General features: G+C 35.8%; 1 protein-coding gene across 14 annotated transcripts in view; it reads right to left on the bottom strand.

Moving 5' to 3' along the window:
- The window catches only part of CDC42BPA (CDC42 binding protein kinase alpha), a 326,934-nt gene that overhangs the window by 246,072 nt on the left and 54,252 nt on the right, over positions 1–26,610 (bottom strand). For all 14 annotated transcript variants that reach the window (XM_049713472.1, XM_033430345.2, XM_049713441.1 and 11 more), the window contains exon 2: positions 17,483–17,574. In XM_049713472.1, coding sequence (XP_049569429.1) covers positions 17,483–17,574 — 92 coding nt within the window. The remainder of the gene's footprint in view (positions 1–17,482; positions 17,575–26,610) is intronic.

The following is a 26,610-nucleotide window of genomic DNA, read 5'->3' as shown; positions in this document are numbered from 1 at the left end:
GATTTTTTCACTTTACAATGTATCCTGGAGATTTCTCCACAGAAGTACACTGAACTTTTTTTTTATGGCAGCTACACAGCATTAGATAGACCATAACTTAGTCAATACATTGATGGGTACTTGTGTTGCATTCTTTTTTAATATTTATTTATTTATTTATTTTGGCTGCACCGGGTCTTAGACGCAGCACACAGGATCTTAGTTGCAGCATGCAGGATCTAGCTCCCCAACCAGGGATCGAACCCGGGCCCCCTGCATTCGGAGCACGCAGTCTTACTCACTGGACCACGAGGGAAGTCCCTATTTTATTTTTTATACTTGAACATTTGATACATTTGTACTTTCTCCTAATATATGGTATGAATTTTAATTGGATCCACAAATGGACTTTTCCAATTGGCTACCCAGTTGTCTCAAAGATCTAAGTTTCTACCTTGAGAAGCTAGAAGAACATGAATAAATTAAATCCGAGGAAGTATTGATAGAAGGAAGGAAATAACAAACATTTTAAAACTGCTTAACTTTTTAAAAAAAATTTTAAGTAAAAATAAGACAAAAATATAGACAATTCACAAAGCCAAAGTAGGTCTGTTCAATAATTAACAACACTGAAAAACCTCTACATGACTGATCAAGAGAAATAAAACATAAATTATAAATATGCACAATGAAAGAGAATATCACCTTGTATTCCACAGACATAAAAAAAAATAAAAGAGGGCTTCTCTGGTGGCGCAGTGGTTGAGAGTCCGCCTGCCGATGCAGGGGACACGGGTTCGTGCCCCGGTCCGGGAGGATCCCACATGCCGCGGAGCGGCTAGGCACGTGAGCCATGGCCACTGAGCCTGTGCGTCTGGAGCCTGTGCTCCGCAACGGGAGAGGCCACAACAGTGAAAGGCCCGCGTACAGCAAAAAAAACAAACAAACAACAACAAAAAAAACCCACAGAGATATTATGAAAACCCTTATACATTTGAAAACTTAAATGAAATACACAAATTCCATGAAACACAAAACTTACTGAAGCTGACAAAAGATGAAATAGAAAATCTTAATAGCTCTATAACCACTAAGAAGTTAAATTAGTAGGATTAAATGCCCCACAAGGAAAAACTCAAGTCCAGATGGGATCACTGCTAAATTTTATCAAGCATTTAAGGAAATAAATAAATAAATAAAAATAAATATTCACAATTTTTTCTGAAAAAGAGTAAACACTCCCCAATTCATTTTATAAGTCCAGCATAACCCTGATGCCAATATTTGACACAGACATGATAAAAAATGAAAATTGTAGGTCAACATTCCCCATGAATATACATATGAAAACAGTTAAAATATTAAGGAACTGAATAGAGCCATATCTCAAAAGGATAGTAAGTCATGACCAAATGGAGTTTATCCCAGGGATTAGTTTAATATTTGAAAATCAATCTATATAAAACCAAAGGCATAATTCATGAAAGAAATAATTGACATATCTGATAAAGACATATCTGATAAAGGACTGTTACCTAAAATACACGAAAAAAATAACTCTTAAAATTCAACAATAAGAAAACAAACCAGGAGAGGAGGAAGATGGCAGAAGAGTAAGACGCGGAGATCACCTTCCGCTCCACAGATACATCAGAAATACATCTACATGTGAAACAACTCCTACAGAACACCTACTGAACGAGGGCAGAAGACCTCAGACCTCCCAAACGGCAAGAAACTCCCCACGTACCTGGGTAGGGCAAAACAAAAAACAGAGACAAAAGAATAGGGACGGGACCTGCACCAGTGGGAGGGAGCTGTGAAGGAGGAAAGCTTTCCACACACTAGGAAGCCCCTTCACGGGTGGAGACTGCGGGTGGCGGAGGCGGAAAGCTTCGGAGCCGCGGAAGAGAGCACAGCAACAGGGGTGCAGAGGGCAAAGCGGAGAGATTCCCGCACAAAGTATCGGGGCCGACCGGCACTCACCAGGCCGAGAGGCTTGTCTGCTAACCTGCCGGGGCGGGCGGGGCTGGGAGCTGAGGCTCGGGAGCACGGGGAGAGGACTGGGGTTGGCGGTGTGAACACAGCCTGCAGGGGGTTAGCGCACCACGGCTAGCCGGGAGGGAGTCCGGGGAAAAGTCTGGACCTGCCGAAGAGGCAAGAGACTTTTTCTTCCTTCTTTGCTTCCTGGTGCACGAGGGAGGGGATTAAGAGCGCTGCTTAAAAGGAGCTCCAGAGACAGGCGCGAGCCGCGGCTAACAGCGCAGACCCCAGAGACGGGCATGAGACGCTAAGGCTGCTGCTGCCGCCACCAAGAACCCTGTGTGCGAGCACAGGTCACTATCCACACCCCACTTCCAGGGAGCCTGTGCAGCCTGCCACTGCCAGGGTCCCGGGATCCAGGGACAACTTCCCCAAGAGAACGTACGGCGCACCTCAGGTTGGTGCAATGTCATGCTGGCCTCTGCCACCGCAGGCTCGCCCCGCACTCCGTGCCCCTCCCTCCCCCCGGCCTGAGTGAGCCAGAGCCCCCGAATCAGCGGCTGCTTTAACCTCGTCCTGTCTGAGTGAAGAACAGACGCCTTCTGGCGACCTACACCCAGAGGCGGGGCCAAATCCAAAACAGAGCCCCGGAAGCTGTCCGAACAGAGAAAGGGAAATCTCTCCCAGCAGCCTCAGGAGCAGCGGATTAAATCTCCACAATCAACTTGATGTACCTGCATCTGTGGAATACATGAATAGACAACGAATCATCCCAAATTGAGGAGGTGGACTTTGAGAGCAAGATTTATTATTTCTTACCCTTTTCCTCTTTTTGTGACTGTGTATGTCTATGCTTCTGTGTGAGATTTTGTCTGAATAGCTTTCCTTTCACCATTTATGCTAGGGTTCTATCCGTCCGTTTTTGGAGGGGGTTTTTTGTTTTTGTTTTTGTTTTTTTTTACTTTTAAAGAAATTTTTCTCTTAACAATTATTTTTTATTTTAATAACTTTATTTTATTTTATTTTTATTTTATTTTATTTTATCCTCTTCCTTCCTTCCTTCCTTCCTTCCTTTCTTTCCACTTTTTCTCCCTTTTATTCTGAGCCGTGTGGATGAAAGGCTCTTGGTGCTGCAGCCAGGAGTCAGTGCTGTGCCTCTGAGGTGGAGAGCCAACTTCAGGACACTGGTCCACAAGAGACCTCCCAGCTCCACATAATATCAAGCGGCGAAAATCTCCCAGAGATCTCCATCTCAACACCAACACCCATCTTCACTCGACAGCCAGCAAGCAACAGTGCTGCACACACTATGCCAAACGACTAGCAAGACAGGAACACAACCCCACCCATCAGCAGAGAGGCTGCCTAAAATCATAATAAGTCCACAGACACCCCAAAACACACCACCAGACGTGGACCTGCCCACCAGAGAGACAAGATCCAGCCTCATCCACCAGAACACAGGCACTAGTCCCCTCCACCAGGAAGCCTACACAACCCACTGAACCAACTTTAGCTACTAGTGACAGACACCAAAAACAACGGGAACTACGAACCTGCAGCCTTCAAAAAGGAGACCCCAAACACAGTAAGATAAGCAAAATGAGAAAACAGAAAAACACACAGCAGATAAAGGAGCAAGATAAAAATGCACCAGACCTAACAAATGAAGAGGAAATAGGCAGTCTACCTGAAAAAGAATTCAGAATAATGATAGTAAAGATGATCCAAAATCTTGGAAATAGAATAGACAAAATGCAAGAAACATTTAACAAGGACCTAGAAGAACTAAAGATGAAACAGGCAATGATGAACAACACAATAAATGAAATTAAAAATACTCTAGAAGGGTTCAATAGCAGAATAACTGAGGCAGAAGAACGGATAAGTGACCTGAAAGATAAATTAGTGGAAATAACTACTGCAGAGCAGAATAAAGAAAAAAGAATGAAAAGAACTGAGGACAGTCTCAGAGAACTCTGGGACAACATTAAACCCACCAATATTCGAATTACAGGGGTTGCAGAAGAAGAGAAAAAGAAAGGGACTGAGAAAATATTTAAAGAGATTATAGTTGAAAACTTCCCTAATATGGGAAAGGAAATAGTTAATCAAGTCCAGGAAGCACAGAGAGACCCATACAGGATAAATTCAAGGAGAAACAGGCCAAGACACATATTAATCAAACTTTCAAAAATTAAATACAAAGGGTTTCCCTGGTGGCGCAGTGGTTGAGAGTCCGCCTGCCGATGCAGGGGACACAGGTTCGTGCCCCAGTCTGGGAATATCCCACATGCCGCGGAGCGGCTGGGCCCATGAGCCATGGCTGCTGAGCCTGCGCGTCCGGAGCCTGTGCTCCGAAACAGGAGAGACCACAACAGTGAGAGGCCCACGTACCGAAGGAAAAAAAAATTAAATACAAAGAAAACATATTAAAAGCAGCAAGGGAAAAACAACAAATAACACATAAGGGAATCCCCATAAGGTTAACAGCTGATCTTTCAGCAGAAACTCTGCAAGCCAGAAGGGACTGGCAGGACATATTTAAAGTGATGAAGGAGAAAAACCTACAACCAAGATTACTCTACCCAGCAAGGATCTCATTCAGATTTGATGGAGAAATTAACACCTTTACAGACAAGCAAAAGCTGAGAGAGTTAAGCACCACCAAACCAGCTTTACAACAAATGCTAAAGGATCTTCTCTAGGCAAGAAACACAAGAGAAGGAAAAGACCTACAATAACAAACCCAAAACAATTAAGAAAATGGGAATAGGAACATACATATCGATAATTACCTTAAATGTAAACGGATTAAATGCTCCCACCAAAAACACAGACTGGCTGAATGGATACAAAAACAAGACCCATATATATGCTGTCTACAAGAGACCCACTTCAGAACTAGGGACACATAGAGACTGAAATTGAGAGGATGGAAAAAGATATTCCATGCAAATGGAAACGAAAAGGAAGCTGGAGTAGCAATTCTCATATCACACAAAATAGACTTTAAAATAAAGACTGTTAGAAGACACAAAGGAGGACACTACATAATGATCAAGGGATCCATCCAAGAAGAAGATATAACAATTGTATATATTTATGCACGCAACATAGGAGCACCTCAATACATAAGGCAAATACTAACAGCCATAAAAGGGGAAATCAACAGTAACACATTCATAGTAGGGGACTTTAACACTCCACTTTCACCAATGGACAGATCATCCAAAATGAAAATAAATAAGGAAACACAAGCTTTAAATGATACATTAAACAAGATGGACTTAATTGATATTTATAGGACACTCCATCCAAAAACAACAGAATACACATTTTTCTCAAGTGCTCATGGAACATTCTCCAGGATAGATCATATCTTGGGTCACAAATCAAGCCTTGCTAAATTTAAGAAAATTGAAATCGTATCAAGTACCTTTTCCGACCACAATGCTATGAGACTAGATATCAATTACAGGAAAAGATCTGTAAAACATACAAACACATGGAGGCTAAACAATACACTACTTAATAACAGTGATCACTGAAGAAATCAAAGAGGAAATCAAAAAATACCTAGAAACAAATGACAATGGAGACACGATGACCCAAAACCTATGGGATGCAGCAAAAGCAGTTCTAAGAGGGAAGTTTATAGCAATACAATCCTACCTTAAGAAACAGGAAACATCTCGAATAAACAACCTAACCTTGAACCTAAAGCAATTAGAGGAAGAAGAATTAAAAAACCCCAAGGTTAGCAGAAGGAAAGAAATCATAAAGATCAGATCAGAAATAAATGAAAAAGAAATGAAACGATAGCAAAGATCAATAAAACTAAAAGCTGGTTCTTTGAGAAGATAAACAAATTGATAAACCATTAGCCAGACTCATCAAGAAAAAAAGGGAGAAGACTCAAATCAATAGAATTAGAAATGAAAAAGGAGAAGTAACAACTGACACTGCAGAAATACGACAGATCATGAGAGATTACTACAAGCAACTCTATGCCAATAAAATGGACAACCTGGAAGAAATGGACAAATTCTTAGAAATGCAAAATCTGCCAAGACTGAATCAGGAAGAAATAGAAAATATGAACAGACCAATCACAAGCACTGAAATTGACACTGTGATTAAAAATCTTCCAACAAACAAAAGCCCAGGACCAGATGGCTTCACAGGCGAATTCTATCAAACATTTAGAGAAGAGATAACACCTATCCTTCTCAAACTCTTCTAAAATATAGCAGAGGGAGGAACACTCCCAAACTCATTCTACGAGGCCACCATCACCCTGATGCCAAAACCAGACAAGGATGTCACAAAGAAGGAAAACTACAGGCCAATATCACTGATGAACATAGATGCAAAAACCCTCAACAAAATACTAGCAAACAGAATCCAACAGCACATTAAAAGGATCATACAGCATGATCAAGTGGGGTTCATTCCAGGAATGCAAGGATTCTTCAATATATGCAAATCAATCAATGTGATACACCATATTAACAAATTGAAGGAGAAAAACCATATGGTCATCTCAATAGATGCAGAGAAAGCTTTCGACAAACTTCAACACTCATTTATGATAAAAACCCTCCGGAAAGTAGGCATAGAGGGAACTTTCCTCAACATAATAAAGGCCATATAAGACAAACCCACAGCCAACATTGTCCTCAATGGTGAAAAACTGAAAGCATTTCCACTAAGATCAGGAACAAGACAACATTGCCCACTCTCACCACTCTTATTCAACATAGTTTTGGAAGTTTTAGCCACAGCAATCAGAGAAGAAAAGGAAATAAAAGGAATCCAAATTGGAAAAGAAGAAGTAAAGCTGTCACTGTTTGCAGATGACATGAGACTATACATAGAGAATCCTAAAGATGCTATCAGAAAACTACTAGAGTTAATCAATGAATTTGGTAAAGTAGCAGGATACAAAATTAATGCACAGAAATCTCTGGCATTCCTATACATTTATGATGAAAAATATTAAAGTGAAATCAAGAAAACACTCCCATTTACCACTGCAACAAAAAGAATAATATATCTAGGAATAAACCTACCTAAGGAGACAAAAGACCTGTACGCAGAAAATTATAAGACACTGATGAAAGAAATTAAAGATGATAGAAACAGATGGAGAGATATACCATGTTCTTGGATTGGAAGAATCAACATTGTGAAAATGACTCTATTACCCAAAGCAATCTACAGAGTCACTGCAATCCCTATCAAACTACCACTGGCATTTTTCACAGAATTAGAACAAAAAATTTCACAATTTGTATGGAAACACAAAAGACCCCGAATAGCCAAAGCAATCTTGAGAACGAAAAACAGAGCTGGAGGAATCAGGCTCCCTGACTTCAGACTATACTACAAAGCTACAGTAATCAAGACAGTATGGTACTGGCACAAAAACAGAAATATAGATCAATGGAACAGGATAGAAACCCCAGAGATAAACCCATGCAATATGGTCACCTTATCTTTGATAAAGGAGGCAGGAATGTACAGTGGAGAAAGGACAGCCTCTTCAATAAGTGGTGTTGGGAAAACTGGAAGGTACATGTAGAAGTATGAGATTAGAACACTCCCCCTAACACCATACACAAAAATAAGCTCAGAATGGATTAAAGACCTCAATGTAAGGCCAGACACTATCAAATTCTTAAGAGGAAAACATAGGCAGAACACTCTATGACATAAACCACAGCAAGATCCTTTTTGACCCATCTCCTAGAGAAATGGAAATGAAAATAAACAAATGGGACCTAATGAAACTTCAAAGCTTTTGCACAGCAAAGGAAACCATAAACAAGACCAAAAGACAACCCTCAGAATGGGAGAAAATATTTGCAAATGAAGCAACTGACAAAGGATTAATCTCCAAAATTTACAAGCCGCTCATGCAGCTCAATAACAAAAAAACAAACAACCCAATCCAAAAATGGGCAGAAGACCTAAATAGACACTTCTCCAAAGAAGATATACAGACTGCCAACACACACATGAAAGAATGCTCAACATCATTAATCATTAGAGAAATGCAAATTAAAACTACAATGAGGTATCATCTCACACTGGTCAGAATGGCCATCATCAAAAAATCTACAAACAATAAATGCTGGAGAGGGTGTGGAGAAAAGGGAACACTCTTGCACTGCTGGTGGGAATGTGAATTGGTACACCCACTATGGAGAACAGTATGGAGGTTCCTTAGGAAACTACAAATAGAACTACCACATGACCCAGAAATCTCACTACTGGGCATATACCCTGAGAAAACCATAATTCAAAAAGAGTCATGCACCAAAATGTTCATTGCAGCTCTATTTACAATAGCCAGAAGATGGAAACAACCTAAGTGTCCATCATTGGATGAATGCATAAAGAAGATGTGGCACATATATACACTGGAATATTACTCAGCCATAAAAAGAAACGTAATTGAGTTATTTGTAGTGAGGTGGATGGACCTAGAGTCTGTCATACAGAGTGAAGTCAGAAAGAGAGAGACAAATACCGTATGCTAACACATATATATGGAATCTAAGAAAAAAAAGAATGTCATGAAGAACCTAGGGGTAAGGCAGGAATAAAGACACAGACCTACTAGAGAATGGACTTGAGGATATGGGGAGGGGTAAGGGTAAGCTGTGACAAAGTGAGAGAGTGGCATGGACATATATACACTACCAAACGTAAAATAGATAGCTAGTGGGAAGCAGCCGCATAGCACAGGGAGATCAGCTCAGTGCTTTGTGACCACCTAGAGGGGTGGGATAGGGTGGGTGGGAGGCAGGGAGACACAAGAGGGAAGATATATGGGAACATATATGTATAACTGATTCACTTTGTTATAAAGCAGAAACTAACACACCACTGTAAAGCAATTGTACTCCAATAAAGATGTAAAAAAAAAATTTTTTTTTAAATAATAAAAAAACCATTCCATTAAAACATGAGTTAAAGATCCAATATACACCTTACCAAAGAAGATATACAGATGGCAAATAAGCAAATGAAAAGATGCTCAACATCATCTAGGGAACTGCAAGTTAAAACAACCATGAGATACCACTACATGCCTAACAGAATGGCCAAAATTCAAAATACTGACAACTCCTAAATGATGGTGAGGATGTGGAGCAACAGGAACTCTCATTCTGCCAGTGGGAATGCAAAATGGTACAGCCACTTTGGAAGAGAGTTTGTTGGTTTCTTACAAAACTTAAATAATGCTCTTACCATAAGATCCAGCAATTCTGCTCCTTGGTATTTATGCAAATGAATTGAAAATTGATGTCCACACATCACATCAACCTGCACATGAATGTTTACAGCAGCTTTATTCATAATTGCCAAAACTTGGAAGAAAACAAAGATGTCCTTCAGTAGGTAAATGGGTAAATAAGCAGTGGTACATTCAAACAATGAAATATTATTCAGTGGTAAAAGCAATAAAAAGACATGAAGGAAACGAAATGCCTATTACCACGTGGAATAAGCCAATCTGAAAAGACTACATTACTGTATGATTTCAACTCTATGACATTCAGGAAAAGGCAAAACTATGGAGACAGGAAAAAGATCACTGGTGGCCAGAGGTTAGGGGAAGGAAGGGATGGACTGGCAAAGCACAGAGGATTTTTAAGGCAGTGAAACTATTATGTATAATACTAAAATGGTGGATAGGTTGTAACTATACATTTGTCCAAACCCATACAATATATAATACAACACCAAGAGGGAACCCTAATGTAAACTATAGACTTTAGCTGATGATGTGTCAATGTAGATCCATCAGTTGTAACATATATACCACCTTGTGTGGTAGGCTGATAGTGGGAGAGGCTGCACATGTGCAAGGTCAACGGGTATATAGGAACTCTGTGTACTTTGCACTCAGTTTTGCTGTGGACATAAAACTGCTCTAAAAATCAAAGCCTATTAAAAAAGTCAATCAGGGCTTCCCTGATGGCGCAGTGGTTGAGGGTCCGCCTGCCGGTGCAGGGGACGCAGGTTCGTGCCCCGGTCCAGGAGGATCCCACATGCCGCGGAGTGGCTAGGCCCGTGAGCCATGGCCGCTGGGCCTGCGCGTCCGGAGCCTGTGCTCAGCGACGGGAGAGGCCACGGCAGTGAGAGACCCGCGTACCGCAAAAAAAAAAAGTCAATCAAAGTAGCACACCAAATTTACATAATAAAAGAGCAAATCCATATGATTATTAAATTCTCAGCAAACTAGTAATAGAAGACAACTTCTTCAATCAGATAAAGGGTTCCCTCAAAAACACCTACAATTAACATCATACTTACTAGTCAAACACTAAATCCTTTCTCCCTGAATTCAGGAATAAAGTAAGGATATATACCCTCATGACACCTATTCGACATTGTATTAGAGGTCCAAATTAGTATAATAAGTCAACATAAAGAAATAGAATGTATAAAGTCTGGAAAGTGAAAAGGACAGTATGATTGTCCTATTCTCAGACAATACGATTGTTTACACAGAACAACTAAGAAAGTAGCAACCAAAACAACAAAAAACTATTTAAATAATAATAAATGAATTTAGAAAATAAAGTCAGATACAAAAATGAGTGGTATACATAGCACAGGGAGATCAGCTCAGTGCTTTGTGACCACCTAGAGGGGTGGGATAGGGAGGGTGGGAGGGAGATGCAAGAGGGAGGGGATATGGGGATATCTGTACACATATAGCTGATTTACTTTGTTATACAGCAGAAACTAACAAACCATTGTAAAGCAGTTATACTCCAATAAAGATGTTAAAAAAAAAAATGAGTGGTGTATCTACATACCAACAGCATACTATTTGAAATATAAAATTTTAAATGTCATTTACCATAGCATCAAAAAAATTAAAAATTTAGCAATAAATTTAACAAATTATGAACAAGACCTGTACACTGAAATTACAAAAAAATTTTGAGTAAAATTAAAATAGACCTTAAAAGACAAAGAAAAATGCCTTGTTCATGGACTAACTAGTAGACTCATGATTGTTTAGATGTCAGTCCTCACAAAATTGATCTATAAACTGAATGCAAACTAAATTTCAATACCACTAGGCTCTTATGGAAACTGACACAGTGATTCTAAAATTTATATAATAATGCAAAAGTCTTCAAATAGTTAAGACAATTTTGCAAAAGAACAAAGAAGGCGGACTTACACTCAGACTTCATTACATACTCTCAACTCTACAGTATAAAGCTACAGAATCAAGATTGTGTGGTACTGACATAAGAACAGACAAAGATATTGGTGAAATAGAATAGAAATAGCAGAAGTAGATCAACATTTATATGGTCAACTGACTTTTTTGACAAAGGTACTGAAGTAATTCAATAGAGGAGAAACAGCCTTTTCAACAAATTGTGCTGAAACAACTGGATATCCATATGGAAAAAAATGAACCTCGATCCCTATCTCACATCATACATGAATTAATTTGAAATGAATCACCAATCTAAACATAAGAGCTAAAACGATAAAGGTTTTAGGAAAAAAACATAGGTAAATATCTGTGACCTAGATATAAATAAGAATTTCTTACAAAGAACATGGAAAATAATAACCGTAAGAGAAAAAACTGATAAAATTAAACCACCAAAATTTAAAACTTCTGCTCATCAGAAGACATTTTTAAGAAAATTAACAGGCAAGCTATGCAGCCTTTGAGAAAATATCGACAAAACATTCATCTGACAAAAGACATTTATAAATATAAAATATGAAGAATTCTTACAACTCAATGATGACACAAATACCTCATTTTTTTTAATGAGCAAAATATCTGAACGTATACTTCACAAAGGATATAAGAATGGTGAATAAGCACACAAAAACTCATCATTATGTTGATATATAACACAAATCCACATAACAATGCAATTTAAGACTATGAGATACTATTACACACCCATTAGAATGACTGAAATTTAAAAGACTAACAAAAAAATATTGGTGAGAACACGGAACTGGTGGGAATATAAAATGGTACAACCCCACTGGAAAAAATGTGCCAGTTTCTTTTAAATTTAAATATGCACCTACCACTTAACATAGCAGTTCCACTCCTAGGTATTTATCCAAGGAAAATGAAAACATATTTCCATAAACACTTGTACAAAAATATTCACAACAGTTTTAATCCTAACAGCCAAAAATGAGAAACAATACAAATGTTCATCAATAGAAGGATAGTGGTATATAGCTTACTAATCAGCAATAAAAAGTATTACTACATTTGATCACAAGAATGGATTTCACAGACATTATTCTGAGCAAAAGAGGCCAGACACAAAAGAGTACATATGGTATGATTTCCATTTATATGAAATTTTCAAACGGCCAAAACTAATCCATAGTTAAAATTTAGAACAGTGGTTGCCACTTGATGGACGTTATGGGGAAGTAACAGGAAAGGGAACTTCTTAGGGTGATGGAAATGTTCTGTATCTTGATAAGGGTGAATCCATTTGTCAAAACTCATGGAACTGTACATAAACAATGGGTGTATTTCAACATATATACAATTTACCTCAAAAGATGTAAACAAACCAAATAAAAATTGCACTCCTAGTCTAGATGGACTCACCAGCGAATTTTTCCAAACATTTAAGGAAATAATAATATTCTCAAACTCAGAAAATTGAGAAAGCGCAAATACTTCCCAAATTGTCTCATGAGCTAAGCATAACATTTTAAAAATATAAGGAAATTAAAAGATAGATAAAATAAAGTTCAATCTTTTTCATGCACTTAACAAAAAAAATGGTAAACAAAATATTAGCAAATCAAAACCAACAATATACTAAAAGAATACATAAGGAACAACTGGATTTATATAGTAATCCAATATTGGTATATTTAAAAATTGATCAATATTATTTCCACATTAACTAAATACAGAGGTCAAATCATATCATCAAAAGAGATATTAAAAAAAAGCTTTTAATAAAAGTTAACTCTAATGCATGATAAAAGCTCTCAACAGACTAGGACTAAAAGGAAAACTTCCTTTACCTAAAAAAGAGTAACTTCCTTAACCTAAAAAAGAGTAACAATTTTTTTTTAAAAAGCTGTTGCAAACTTCATACTTACCCCTGAAATCACAAACCAGAAAAAAATTGATTTTCAACAACTGAATTTAATATTTTAAGGAAGAAACTCTCTATTGTAATAATATAGGAAAAAGAAATAACAAGTATAACAAAAGAAAGAAAAAAAGCTGTCATTATTTGGAAATGGTATGACTGTGTACATGAAAAATCTTTTAAATTTATAAACTAGAATTAATAAGTTAATATATCAAGATGCTTAAATACAAAATCACTACACAAAAATTAATTGTATTTCTAGTCTAGCAACATGGTTACAAAATGAAATCTAAAAATATCATTTACAGGCTCATCAACAAATGTTAAAGACTGATAAATAAATTTAATGAAACATGAACAAGAATTCTACATTAAAAACTATTAAAAATTAATAAAAGTAACACATATAGGGTCAGCTGATTCACAATGGAAGTTCCTTTGCAATCAAATGCAGAAAAAGTAGTATTTAAATAAATGATGCTGAGAAACCCACAAAGAATAAAATGAACCTTGACCTATACCTCACAAAACACAAAATAATACCAGACGGATCACAGACCTAAATGAAAAAGATTTTTTTTTTATAGATTACATAAGATAACAGAGGAAAATATCTTCATGACCTTCAGGGTAGAAAATAACTTTTTTAACGAACACAAAAAAGCACTAATCATAAAGAAAAGCTTAATTAAATGTACTTCACCAAAACTAAGATCTTCTCTTCCATAAAAGATCTATACAGAGAGGGAAAAGCCAAGCCACACACAGGAAGACATTTTGTTTAATACACACACACACACACACACACACACACACACACACACACACACTTCCAACAAAGGACTTGTATCCAGAATATACCAGTAAGTCAGACAACCCACCCACCTGCTCCCACTCCCCCAATCCCAAAATGTGCACTTATGAAAAAGGATATCCAAGTTATATGAAGTAATATGAAAATGGGCTCAACTTTAAGAGTTATTAGGAAATGTAAAATGAAATTACAATCCAATACCACTACTCATCCACCAAAAAATGTCCAAAGTTTAAAAAATGATGCAAGTGTTGGTGAGGTTGTGAAGCAACTGGGACCTTAATACACTGTTGGTCGGAGTACAAATTGACAACCAATTGGGATATTATTTGGCACTACCAACTAAGACTAAATATGCCTAACATGCAACCCAGAAATTCCACTAGGGTTATATCAAACACAGATGAGTGCTTCTACCTCCCAAAAGACATGTACATGAATGTTCATAACAACATTATTAACAGTGGCCAAAAACTATAAACTTGAATACCTACCAACACTAGTATGGATAAAATACTTGTGGTATATTCATATAGAGGAATACTTTGAACCAATAAAAAACAAAAATGAATCACACAAGCATAATATTGAGCAAAAGAAGACAGAAACAAAAGAATATATATTATATAATTCCACTAATATAGCATTCAAAAACAAGCAAAATAAATCTATAATTATAGAAGTCAGAATAGATGGTTAATGAGAAGGTGGTTATCCACATAGAGGGGGCAATGGGAGCCTATCTTGATCTGCATAATAGTTACAGAAGTTCATGCAAATGTACAAATCCATTAAGCTATGTGTGTATATAACACAATTTTTTTAAGACCTCAAAATAAATGTATTTTCAGACAGAAAATGCAGATAATTTATCTCAGCAGACTTGGCAAAATACTAAAGGGAATTTTTAAGTCAAAAGGAAAATTATATCAAAGACAAGTATATGAATATAAATAAGTATGTGAACGTGAAGAGTAAGAAAAAATGTAAATACATGGGTAAAGCTAAAATGAATAGGGACACTATAATCGTATCTTTTGGGGTTTCAAATATATGTAGAGCTAATGACAATGAAAGGTAAATTTGGGTAAATGGGAACTGGCAAAATACAAATTTACCAAGAATACAAGTGGCAATCTCTAGGGAAACCAATAAAAGAAGGTACAACTCAGAAATGAATAGAAGGGGGAAAGAATAATTTAAAATATTCAGTTAATCCAAGAATTGAGAGAAACATAATACAGAATGGACAAGACAAACAGAAAACAAATAGTAATATGTAATGTAATTACATTAAATGTCAACTGACTACACTCCAATTAAAGATAAGACATTATCAGACTAGATCAAAAAATAAAAACTATATTCTACTTAACACTAAACATATAAAGTAATAGCTGAAACTAACAGGGTGGAGCAAGATATTTAATGCAGAAGACTAATAAGAAGAGCTAGAATCATTCTACTAACATCAGATTAAGTAAAGTTTAACTCAAAAAGCATTACTTAGAGATAACAAGGATCATTACATCATGATAAAAGAGTTAATCACTAGGGAAATATAATAACTTGATATTTGTTATCAGTGAAAACTGAAAAAAATAAGAAAGAAATAAGCAAATCCTCTCTCAGGAAATGAAATATCACACAGAGAGAACAGTTAAGGATATGGAGGATTTAAATAAGATTAATGTCTTTTACCTAACTGATATTTACAGAACACTGCACAGCAAATTTCAAAGACTTGAAATCAGACAATGTATATTCTCTGACTGCTCTGGAATTACATTATAACTCAAAAACAGAAATATAACTAAAAACCCTCCAAATACTTAGAGATGGAGCGATAAACTTCTAAAATCATAGATCAAAAAAACCATAACAGAAATTTAAAATCACATTGGAAATCACATTGTATTTTGAGGAACTCTATAATGAAAATATGACATATCAAAACTTTGCTATAGCTAAAGCTGCTTAGAGGAAAAAGTATAGCACATCTGAAAAGATCTAGAAATCAATGCTCTGAGCATCTAACTCAAAAAGTTAGAAAAAGAACAGCAAGTTGAAACCAAAGGCAGAAAAGAACATTAAAAGATAAAAGCAGAAATTAATGAAACAGAAAACAAATCTACCATAGAAAAATACAAAGGGCAAAAGTTAATTCATTGAAAAAATAACAGAATTGATAAACCGCTAAGTATAACAAATGAAAAAAATGAGAAGTGCAAACGGCCAATATAGTAATAAATATGAAAAATCAGATGACATGGATGAACCTAGCAAAACTGACACATCTATACAAAATATCCAAATAGTTCAATTTCAATTTAAAAAATTAATTATATAATTTAAAACTCTCTCTCTAGGAACCTCCAGGCTCAAATGGCTTCACCAGTGAAATCTTCTAAGCATATAAGAAAGAAATAATAACAATCTTCTCAAACTCCTCTAAAGAACAGTAAAAAAGGAAATACCTCCCTCTTTTTATGAGGCCAGAATAACCAAGATACCAAAATCTGATCAGGATGTGATAAGTAGGAAAATTACAGGCCAATTTCTCTCAAAGATCGAAAACACACACAACACACACAAATAGCAAACTGAGTCCAAAGGTAAATTAAAAGGATAATACATCCCAACAAAGTTGGCTTATTTTAGAAATGCAAGGTTAGTTTCACATTGAAAATAAACCAGTGTAACTCAACACGTTAACAGAGTAAAGGAGAAAAGCCTGAGTGTCTCAAAAGATGCTGATAAAGCATTTTATTAAAATCCAACACAATTCATGATTTTAAAAGTAAAATTAGCGAGGTTGCTGGGTATGAGGTCAATAAACAGAATTCAATTGTGTCTAACTACTAGCAAAAACAATTAGAAAATGAAACTTAACCAATAATTCTAATTAAAATAACATAAAGAATATCACATACCTAGGAATAAATCTGCTGAAAGATGTATAAATCCACTCTACTGAATGGAAACTACAAATAATTAGTGTGTTAAATTTATAAAGCCCTAAATAAATGGAGGCATATACCATGTTCATGGATGGCTGACTCAATATTGTTAAGATGTCAATTATCTACAAAGTAATCTCTAGTTTCAGGGCAATCCTAATCAAAATTCCAGCAGATGTGTGGGTGCTGGGTGTGGATGTGGATTTTTAAGAGTAGGTAAAAACTGAAACACTTATTCTAAAATTATATGAAAATATAAAGGGCCAAGAACAGAGGAGAAGAGGGAGGAAGTTAGAGTATACACACTACCAGATATCAAGACTTCTTAAACTAAAGTAATTTAAGGCAGTGAGAGACAAACAGACCAATGGAACAGAAGAGAGTACAGAAACATACTCAAACTTCAATGACATATGAAAAACAGAAATATCTTGGAAAAAAATTCCATGTAGAAAGACTTCATTCAGAAGTTTAATGATTTCTGATCAATGATATCAATTACAACACCAAGTAAATAATATTTCAGTTAAATTCTCTCACAGACTGTATAAAATAGCTTGCAAAACAATTATCAGATCTTCTATAAAATCTTTATCTCTTACCTCTCCAAAAGCCCCTCGACCAATCACCTTTAATATTTCAAAGTCTTCTCTATGTAATCGCATCTGTTTCACTTTAGAAGTAAATGGTTTAGCTGAAACAAAAAGGCAACATCAATTACTTAATGAACTGTGATACAAATCAGATATAAATAAGGATATTTCTTACTTAAACAATAAAAATGAAAATAAGGATTAAGGATTACGCCAAAGTATTTAATAGTCTCATCAAACTATATTGAGAATAGATTTAATTTTCATATGATGTTTATTTCTTATATATGAATTATATTTTGGGTGAGAAACATTTTTTTAAACACCAAATAATGCAAAGTACTAGTGATGTACAAATCAGACCAATTTATTCTCATTTTAAACATTCCGTGTATTCTAACTCAATGCTAGATACATATTTTAGGACAAAGGTCCAAGAAGTAAAAGCAAATTTCTTGGCACCAGAGAGAAATTCAGCAATCCCTACCAAGTAAATTAATATTTGTCACACTCATTCATTTATTGATCATTTTAACATGCCTTTAGCAAGAGCTGACATTATACAAAGTATGGTGGCAATTACTGGAGCTTAAAACAAATATAATTACAATATGGTACCTTCATTCAAGAACTTCTCAGTCTTCAGAAATAGATACAGTATGTACACACATATAACACAGTAATGTGATAAAAGTTTCTAATAGAGATAAATACAAAGTGCTTCAGGATCAGTGAAAATGGAACCCTAATTCTCTTGTAAGAACACTAATGTTTCACAGAGGAACTAACATTGGATCTGGACCTTGAGGACTAAGTAGACTTTTGCTAATTTGCCTGTTTGCAATGTACTATAAATATTCCCAACAGAGGGAGCAATATAAGCAAACGAAGAGAGACAAAGTGAACTTGGGTGATAATGGTAAATAATCCACTGTTGTTATAGAATTATAAGAAGAAATACAAAGAAATCAGGGCTAGAAAATGGAAGTGGCCTTGGATGCCATGCAAGGAACTTAGACATTATTCTATTAATTATAGGGAACATATTGACATTTTTTTAAAAAATTATAAAACCAACTGCATGTTCTGCTGCCTTAAGAGAAATATAGACCTGTCTCCTTTCCTCCCCTCATGTCCCTCCTTATTCTCACACAAAAAGGAGTTAATACAATTAAATAGTCACTGTATATGGGTACAGCTCTCTTCTCTTTCCTACCATGCACGAGAGTGTGGAAGATCAAAGGTATGTATCTGAGCATTAGAAAGGGAAAGAGACACAGCAGGCCTTACCACTTGCTTTGGTCTAAAGGTATTTAGCCCTAACTACCGATACTTTAGGAAAGAGGGGTATTCCACATTGCAAAACCCAGTCTACTAGAGATTTCTGTATTGGTGTTTTAGATTATAAGGAAAGGAAATAGAGATTGAATCTCTATTTGGAATTCACACAACAGAAAATATGATCAAAGAAACAGATCAAATTTGAATAAAGGTATAAAGGATCTCATACTGTAAGAGAGAGAAGATGTAAAACCATGGCAGCCAGGAAGTGAACATTTTGATAAAATGACCAAGATATCTTGGTTTTGAACAATCTGGACTGGACAAACGGTGAGACTGTGGCAACTGGGAATCAGTCAGGGTCCTAACAGGAAATAAATTATCCCAATCTGAGGAAGGCTTATTTACAAATAGACTATTTACAAAGGTATAGATGGGTTATAAGGGAATGGCAAGGAAGAGTGAAATCATCTTGAGACTAGTGTCCCTCCCTTTCCCAGCTTCTACACAAGCATATCAGAAATACTTGGTTAAGAACAGTACACATAGAAATGTGTAAATTAAAAATAAAGATGTGGAGCCAGCCAGTGTGAGAAGAGTGCTAGGCTAGTTGCTAGCTAGAGCTGGAAAATATCACAAAGCAGCCTACAACATTACACTTAACAGTTCTTTCTTTCTTTTACTTCACTGTTTATTACCCTGACCCCCTCAAGATTTCCAAATACCTTAATCCAAATAGACGGTATGTTCTATATCTTTGTCTCGTTCTGACCCTAAATCCAAACAGCATTTCATCACAGACAACTATGTTTATTCTTAAAGAATAATTCTGTGTATACCTTCCTCTGGGTAACATCCTACTTATCTAAAAGGTTAGAAATCTAGGTATTTCAATCCTCTAAAACATTACCGTAAAGCAGGGAAAGAAACTTTTTTAAAACTAGAGTAACGGAAATACAATTCAGGTAAGCAAATGATTGTTGAAACAATCTTTTAGCAAGGTACAAAGGATAACAATATGTCAAAATATAAATGATGTTATCTTTCCATGCAATAGTATACACCCTGAAAGCACCAAGCAAATGAATACTGTTAAATCGTGCATAATTAGGATTAAGGATTTTATGAGCTATCCACGCTTTATGGGAGCCTGTAGTATTAACGTAAACTAGAAGAATAATCCTGTCCATTCTTTACTTCCTGGAACCTGCTAGTAAAAATCCCATTTCTTTGACATAGCAAAATTATTCTATTTTCAGACATTCAAAAATGAGTTAAGTCACAAATTTCTTCAGAAGGCTCATAGTTTACTAAATATTTATTCAATTCACTCGAAAAGTAACTTTGAATACCCGCTATATGCCAAGCATTTTATAAGATGTTAGAAGTACGAAGATAAATAAAATAGTCCCTGTCCTCAAGTAAACAAATTATGCAATAAGTGTTACTCTCCCATTTTAAATTTTCAGTGTTTAAAACAGACTTACACCCAAAAAATTATGCTCACATTACAAGAAATGAGAGAAATGCAAATAAACTTACTGCTAATATTCTATTATTTAACAACCAAATATGCCAAAAATAAAAAACCTGAAACCACCAAGTGTTTGCCGGAGTACGAATAACAGGTATTCTCACACATAACTGGTAGGACTGTTAATTACAACCTCTGTGGACAAGATTTGGTTTTCTTTTTCATTCTCTTAACATGACATTTTACTTAAAAAGATTTTAGAAGCTGATACATCTTTGTATACCTTGAGATAAACGTTACTTGGTTATAACGTAATTTTTTAATACATAGATGAAATTGCTTTGCTTTGATTTTACTTAGGAATCTTACATTTGTGTTTATAAACAATTCTGGTTTACAATTATATTTTTTCTGTACTATCTTCATCTGGTTTGGTACCAATAATAAACCAACCTCATTAACTATGTTGCGTAGCTTCCTCTCCTTTTCTTTTCTCTAAAATAAAATAATTCCAGGTTTTTCAAAGATCTCAATGTGAAAAACAAAACTACAAACCTTTTAGAAGACAATAAAGGAGACTATGACTATAAGGTCTGCTAAAACTTGCCAGTGAAACATCTTGCACGTGTCATTTTGTTGGATTTTTAATATTTCACTTCCTTCACACTGTCATTTTCATTTTTCTATTTCTACCTGTGACAACTGTATTAATTATGTTTTTCTAAGAAATTATATATTGCATTGAAATTTTCAAATTTATTGGGATAGGGTGACATAATATTCTTTTCTTTATAAAACTCTACTACATGAACAGGTTTGATCCCTTTTTAATTACTAATATTATATATTTAGGTCTATTTTCATTATTTTTCTTTACTAATATTGCTGGAAAGTTTGCATATTTTACAACTATTTTTCCAAATATACATTATTTAGACTTGTTTATCCTTTCTAAAATTCTGTGGAGTTTTCTCTTCTGTTTTAGTAGGTTCTTACCTGAATTTACGTAAAATTTCAAAAAAAGTAAATAAAGGCTAATGTTAACCCTCGGCTCTCACCCACCAAAAAATCAATATAGCCATACTGATATTAGATGAAAGAGGTATTGGGTGGGGAGGCATTAGTGGAATAGAAATTAAAAGGAGTCATACATAATGATTAAAAAAAACAAAAAAACCCAGCTGAAATTAACCAGGACACAATAAGTCTAAACATGTATACACCCAACAACATAACCTCCAAATGTGTAAAGCCAAATTGACAGACATAAAAGAAGAAACAAACTCACCTTCCTAAAGGGAGATTTTACTCTCTCTCTCAGTAACTCATAGCTCAAGCAGACCAAAAAACAATTTTTTTAGTGTATTGAGTGGCATACATGTAACACTCCACCTAAGAGTTGAAGAATTAATTTTCAAACACACACTGAACCTCTACAAATTTTTATAATATGCAAGGCATAAAACTACCTCCAACAAAATTCAAAGTATTGGGAACACAAAAATAAAATTCTATGAGTACTATGCAATTAATATAATTAGAAATCAAGAACAGAAAGACCAGAGGAAAGCCCATAAGCTCTGAACTCTGACAATAATTTTGAAGAAGAAAGTAATAAGGTAATTAGAAAATATTCAGAACTACTTAATAAAAACATTACATATCAAGACTTCTAGAATATAAATGGGGGGGAGGGGAAAGCCCTCAATATTTATACTGGGAAAGAAGGAAGGCTGAAAATTAAGATGTCAGATATGTTAAGGTCAGACCAAGAGACTAAAATCAAAGTAGAAGGAAAAAAAAATATAAGGAGGAAAAAAATTAAATTAATTAATTAATTAATATCACTTACAACTACACATCTGCCAAAGACAGATAACTAGACTCTAATCACAAGGAAATAATCAGACAAACTTAAATTCAGGAACAATCTAAAAAATAACTGGCCTGTGGTATGACAAGTTTCAAGACACAACAAGGACACTGAAAGATAAAAAAATGTCTAAAGAACTGCTCCAGATTAAAAGATTCTAAAGAGACATTAAAACTAAATGCAGAATTCCCTGGTGATCCAGTGGTTAGGACTCCACCCTTTCACTGACAAGAGTGCGGGTTCTACCCCTGGTTGGAGAACTAAGATCTCGCAAGCCACACAGCATGGCCAAAAAATAAATAAAATAAAATAAAAACTAAATGCGGGCTTCCCTGGTGGCGCAGGGGTTGAGAATCTGCCTGCCAATGCAGGGGACATGGGTTCGAGCCCTGGTCTGGGAAGATCCCACGTGCCACGGAGCAACTAGGCCCGTGAGCCACAACTACTGAGCCTGCGCATCTGGAGCCTGCGCTCCGCAACGAGAGGCCGTGACAGTGAGAAGCCCACGCACCGCGATGAAGAGTGGCCCCCGCTAGCCGCAACTAGAGAAAGCCCTCGCACAGAAACGAAGACCCAACACAGCCAAAAATAAAAAAAATAAATAAAATACTGAATACATAACTACTTTAAAAAAAAAAAACTAAATGCAATGTGTAATAATGGACAGGAACTCATAGCCAAAAATAAAAAATAAACATTGCTATAAAGGATATTATTGGGATAACTGGTGAAATTTCAATATTAAATATGTATTATATAATGTATCAGGGTTAAATCTGCTAAATTAATAATTGTACTGTGGAGATATCTAAGAGAATGCTTTCATTTCTGAGAAAACAGATGTTGAAGTATGTACAGGTAAGGAGTCAAGATATCTATATACATAAGAATGAACATAGATCCTTATTTTACACCAAATACAAAAATTAACTCAAAGTGCATCGAAGATCTCAACTTAAAAGTTAAAACTATAAATACTTGTAGAAGAAAACACAGGGGAAAATCTTCATGGCATTGGATATGGCAACGATTTCGTGCACATGACACAAAAAGCACAGGCAATAAAAGAAAAAAATAGATAAACTGGTTTCATCAAAATTTAAAACTTTTGTACATCGAAGTTTAGTATTAAGAGAGAAATTAAAAAACCTACAGAATGGTGAAAAATATTTGCAAATCATATATTTGAAAAAGAATTAATACTAGAACATATAAAGAACTCCTACAACTCAACAATTGAAAAACAGCCCTATTAAAAAATGGGCAAAGGTTTGATTAAATATTTCTCCAAAGATATACAAATAGCCAAAAAGCATATGAAAAGTTACTAAACATCAATAATTAGGGAAATGCAAACCAAAACCACAATGAGATATCACTTCACACCCTCTAGGATAGCTATAAATAATAATAACAATAATAATAATAAATTAATAAGTAAATTTTACAAAACAGAAAATAACAAGTGTTGACAAGGATTTAGAGAAACTGGAACCCTCATACATTACTGGTGGGAATGTAAAGTACTTTTTATGTATGAATGTAAAAAGCTATTTTGGAAAAGTTTGGCAGTTCCTCAAAAAACTGAACATAGATTTACCTTATGACCCAGCAGTTCTATTTTTAGATATATATCCAAAGGAATTGAAAAAAGGGATTCCAATAGATCCCTGTACACCAATGTTTATTACAGCATTATTCACAATAGCCAAAGGTCCATCAACAGATGAAAGGATAAACAAAATGTAGTATATACATACAACAACAGTTCAACCTAAAAAAGAAATAAAAGTCTGATACATGCTCCAACATGGATGAATCTTAAAAACATTATGATAAAATGTTAAAAGAAATAAGCCAGACATAGAAAGGCAATTCTTGTTTGACTCACCTTATATGAAATATCTAGAACAGGCAAATTCATAGAGATAGAAAATAGATTAAAGGTTACCAGGTGCTGGAGGGAGGGTGGAAAATGGGGAGTCATTGCTTAATGGTTATAGAATTTCTCTTTGGGATGATGAAAAGTTTTAGAAATAGCCAGTGGTGATGGTTGCACAACACTGTGAATGTAATTAATGCCAATAAATTGTATGGTTAAAATGGCAATTTTGTATTACATACAGTTGGCCCTTGAACAACACGGGTTTGAACTGCAAGGGGCCACTTACAAGCGGATTTTTTTCAATAAATACATACTGCAGTACTACACTCTCTGCAGTTGGTTCTGAACCTCTGATGCAGAATCGCAGATGCAGATGGCCCACTATAAAGTTATAGGTGGATCTTCCACTGTGCAGGGGTCAGCACCCTTAATCTCCACATTGTCAATTGTACTTTACCACAACTTTTTTAAATTAATAAGATAAAACAGTAAGATAATACCACTGAATTGCATACTTCAAATGAGTGAATTGTTTACTCTGTGAATTATATTTCAATAAAGATTTTTAAGGAAGAAACCTTAACATACACACACACACACACACACACACACACACACACACACAAGATGGGTTTCTTGACATGGCTGTTACTCCCAGACTCTAACTCTCCCCCTTCCTTGAGAGAATCTAAGCTGGGGGTAAGTATTATCTTTGTCTTACAGGAAACCACCAGAAGAGAAAAACAAGAGGCCACCAGACCTGATTAGAACTGGTGAAACCCAAGATGGTGAGAGACCTGACCTCCCGTAGACCCTGAGCCTCATTATACATTCATTGTAATACATTAGCATGCAAAATGACACACCCACCAACAGCCATGACAGGAAGTACCGGACCATAGCAGGAAGAAAAGGAGGTGGCATACCAGTTCCAGGAAGAACAGTGCCTATTCCAATAAAACCAATGCATGTGCCTCCCCCTCGTTAACCCTACGTTTAAAAATCTCGCCTTGACTGCTCCCCCTAAAAGAAACTGATTTGTAACTAAGTTCCTGCTTCTCCATTCTCTGGCCATTGAATAAAGCTTGTGCTGTTTCAGTCTCAGCACTGGTTTGGTTACTGGCTGTGGAAATCCTCACGGGAAAAGACTCTCCCCCCACACCACACCCCCACTGAGGCAGGGGGTTTTAACCAGACTGGGGCCCAAGTGGGAGTCCACAGAGACAATCCAGCAATGGGTTGACACATAAAGGCCTTATTAGAACTGAAAATGGGAGCATAACTATAATTCAAATAAATAACATCAATCTCCAATACTTAAAAGGAGCTTTGATTTCTACTATATCTCAGGGTCATAAAACAAAGGTATTATTAATACATACTTCAAGTTCCTCCGAAGGATAAAGCAGAAGTCCCAAAAAAAAGTTGCTGCAGAGCTAACACATAAGGTATATTATACCTATTATTATAATCTGTGGTACAAATAAGCAACAATAACTATTAAAATCTATAGAGGGGTATATAGGTATCTTATGATACTCAGATAGTACAAAGAAAATGAACCAAAACAAAGTTAAAAGCTGTACAATTTATTACTGAGCACTCCATTCACAATGTCTGAGACAGTTTAAAAGATGCCCTAACACATTATTAGAGATGAGGGTCAGATATTAAATGAAATCATGAAATAGAATGAGATGATTCACAACTTCAACTACTGGAACATGTATTTCTATATTGCATTTGAAAAATTTGATTATACACTCAATTTACTGCCAAAAGTTCATTAGCACTATCTAACAAAAATGCTTTATTTATTTATTTATTTATTTATGTCTGCGTTGGGTCTTCGTTGCTGTGCGTAGGCTTTCTCTAGTTGCAGTGAGTAGGGGGCTTCTCTTTGTTGCAGAGCACAGGCTCTAGGTACATGGGCTTCAGTAGTTGTGGCACGCAGGCTCAGTAGTTGTGGCTTGCAGGCTCACTGATTGTGGTGCATGGGCTTAGTTGCTCTGCGGCATGTGGGATCTTCCCGGACCAGGGCTCAAACCCATGTCCCCTGCATTGGCAGGCGGATTCTTAACCACTGCACCACCAGGGAAGTCCCCAAAAATGCTTTCTACAAAGATATGTAAAAAAAAAATCATGAATTCTATCTACCAAAAGGCCATTTCAGGCACTCGGTGTAATTTAAATAATTTTGGACATATAAGACTAGTTGCAAAAACTCTGTATTCATTACAGTAATTTTCAAAGAATTAATAATCACTACACTACTGTCCTTGACAAAAATCAAGGCAATATAAGGGCCCAATCCAGTCTGCTGTGCTGCTAAACAATGGCTATGTCTATACTGAATAAATGCTATATTCAGTGACCTTTCACAAAGTACTACACCACCTAATGATAACAATATGTTGACTTTCTTTAGTGCTGTCCAGTTCAGTGCTTTCACTTGTGGCACATACTTTCTGAAATCTGTGCCACGCCACCTCACTCTCCTTTCTCTGAAAATCTCCCCTAGAATCTCAGGGGAAGGTTAAGTATATATTGTGGGGCCACACTTCACAGGTCAGAGTAAAGTGATCCAGAGTAGAAAACTGACCAAAGCTGTGGAACAAATAATT

Source organism: Orcinus orca, chromosome 1, assembly GCF_937001465.1.
Source record: "Orcinus orca chromosome 1, mOrcOrc1.1, whole genome shotgun sequence".
In the NCBI taxonomy this organism is placed as follows: domain Eukaryota; kingdom Metazoa; phylum Chordata; class Mammalia; order Artiodactyla; family Delphinidae; genus Orcinus; species Orcinus orca.
This window is presented reverse-complemented; position numbering and strand designations above follow the sequence as displayed.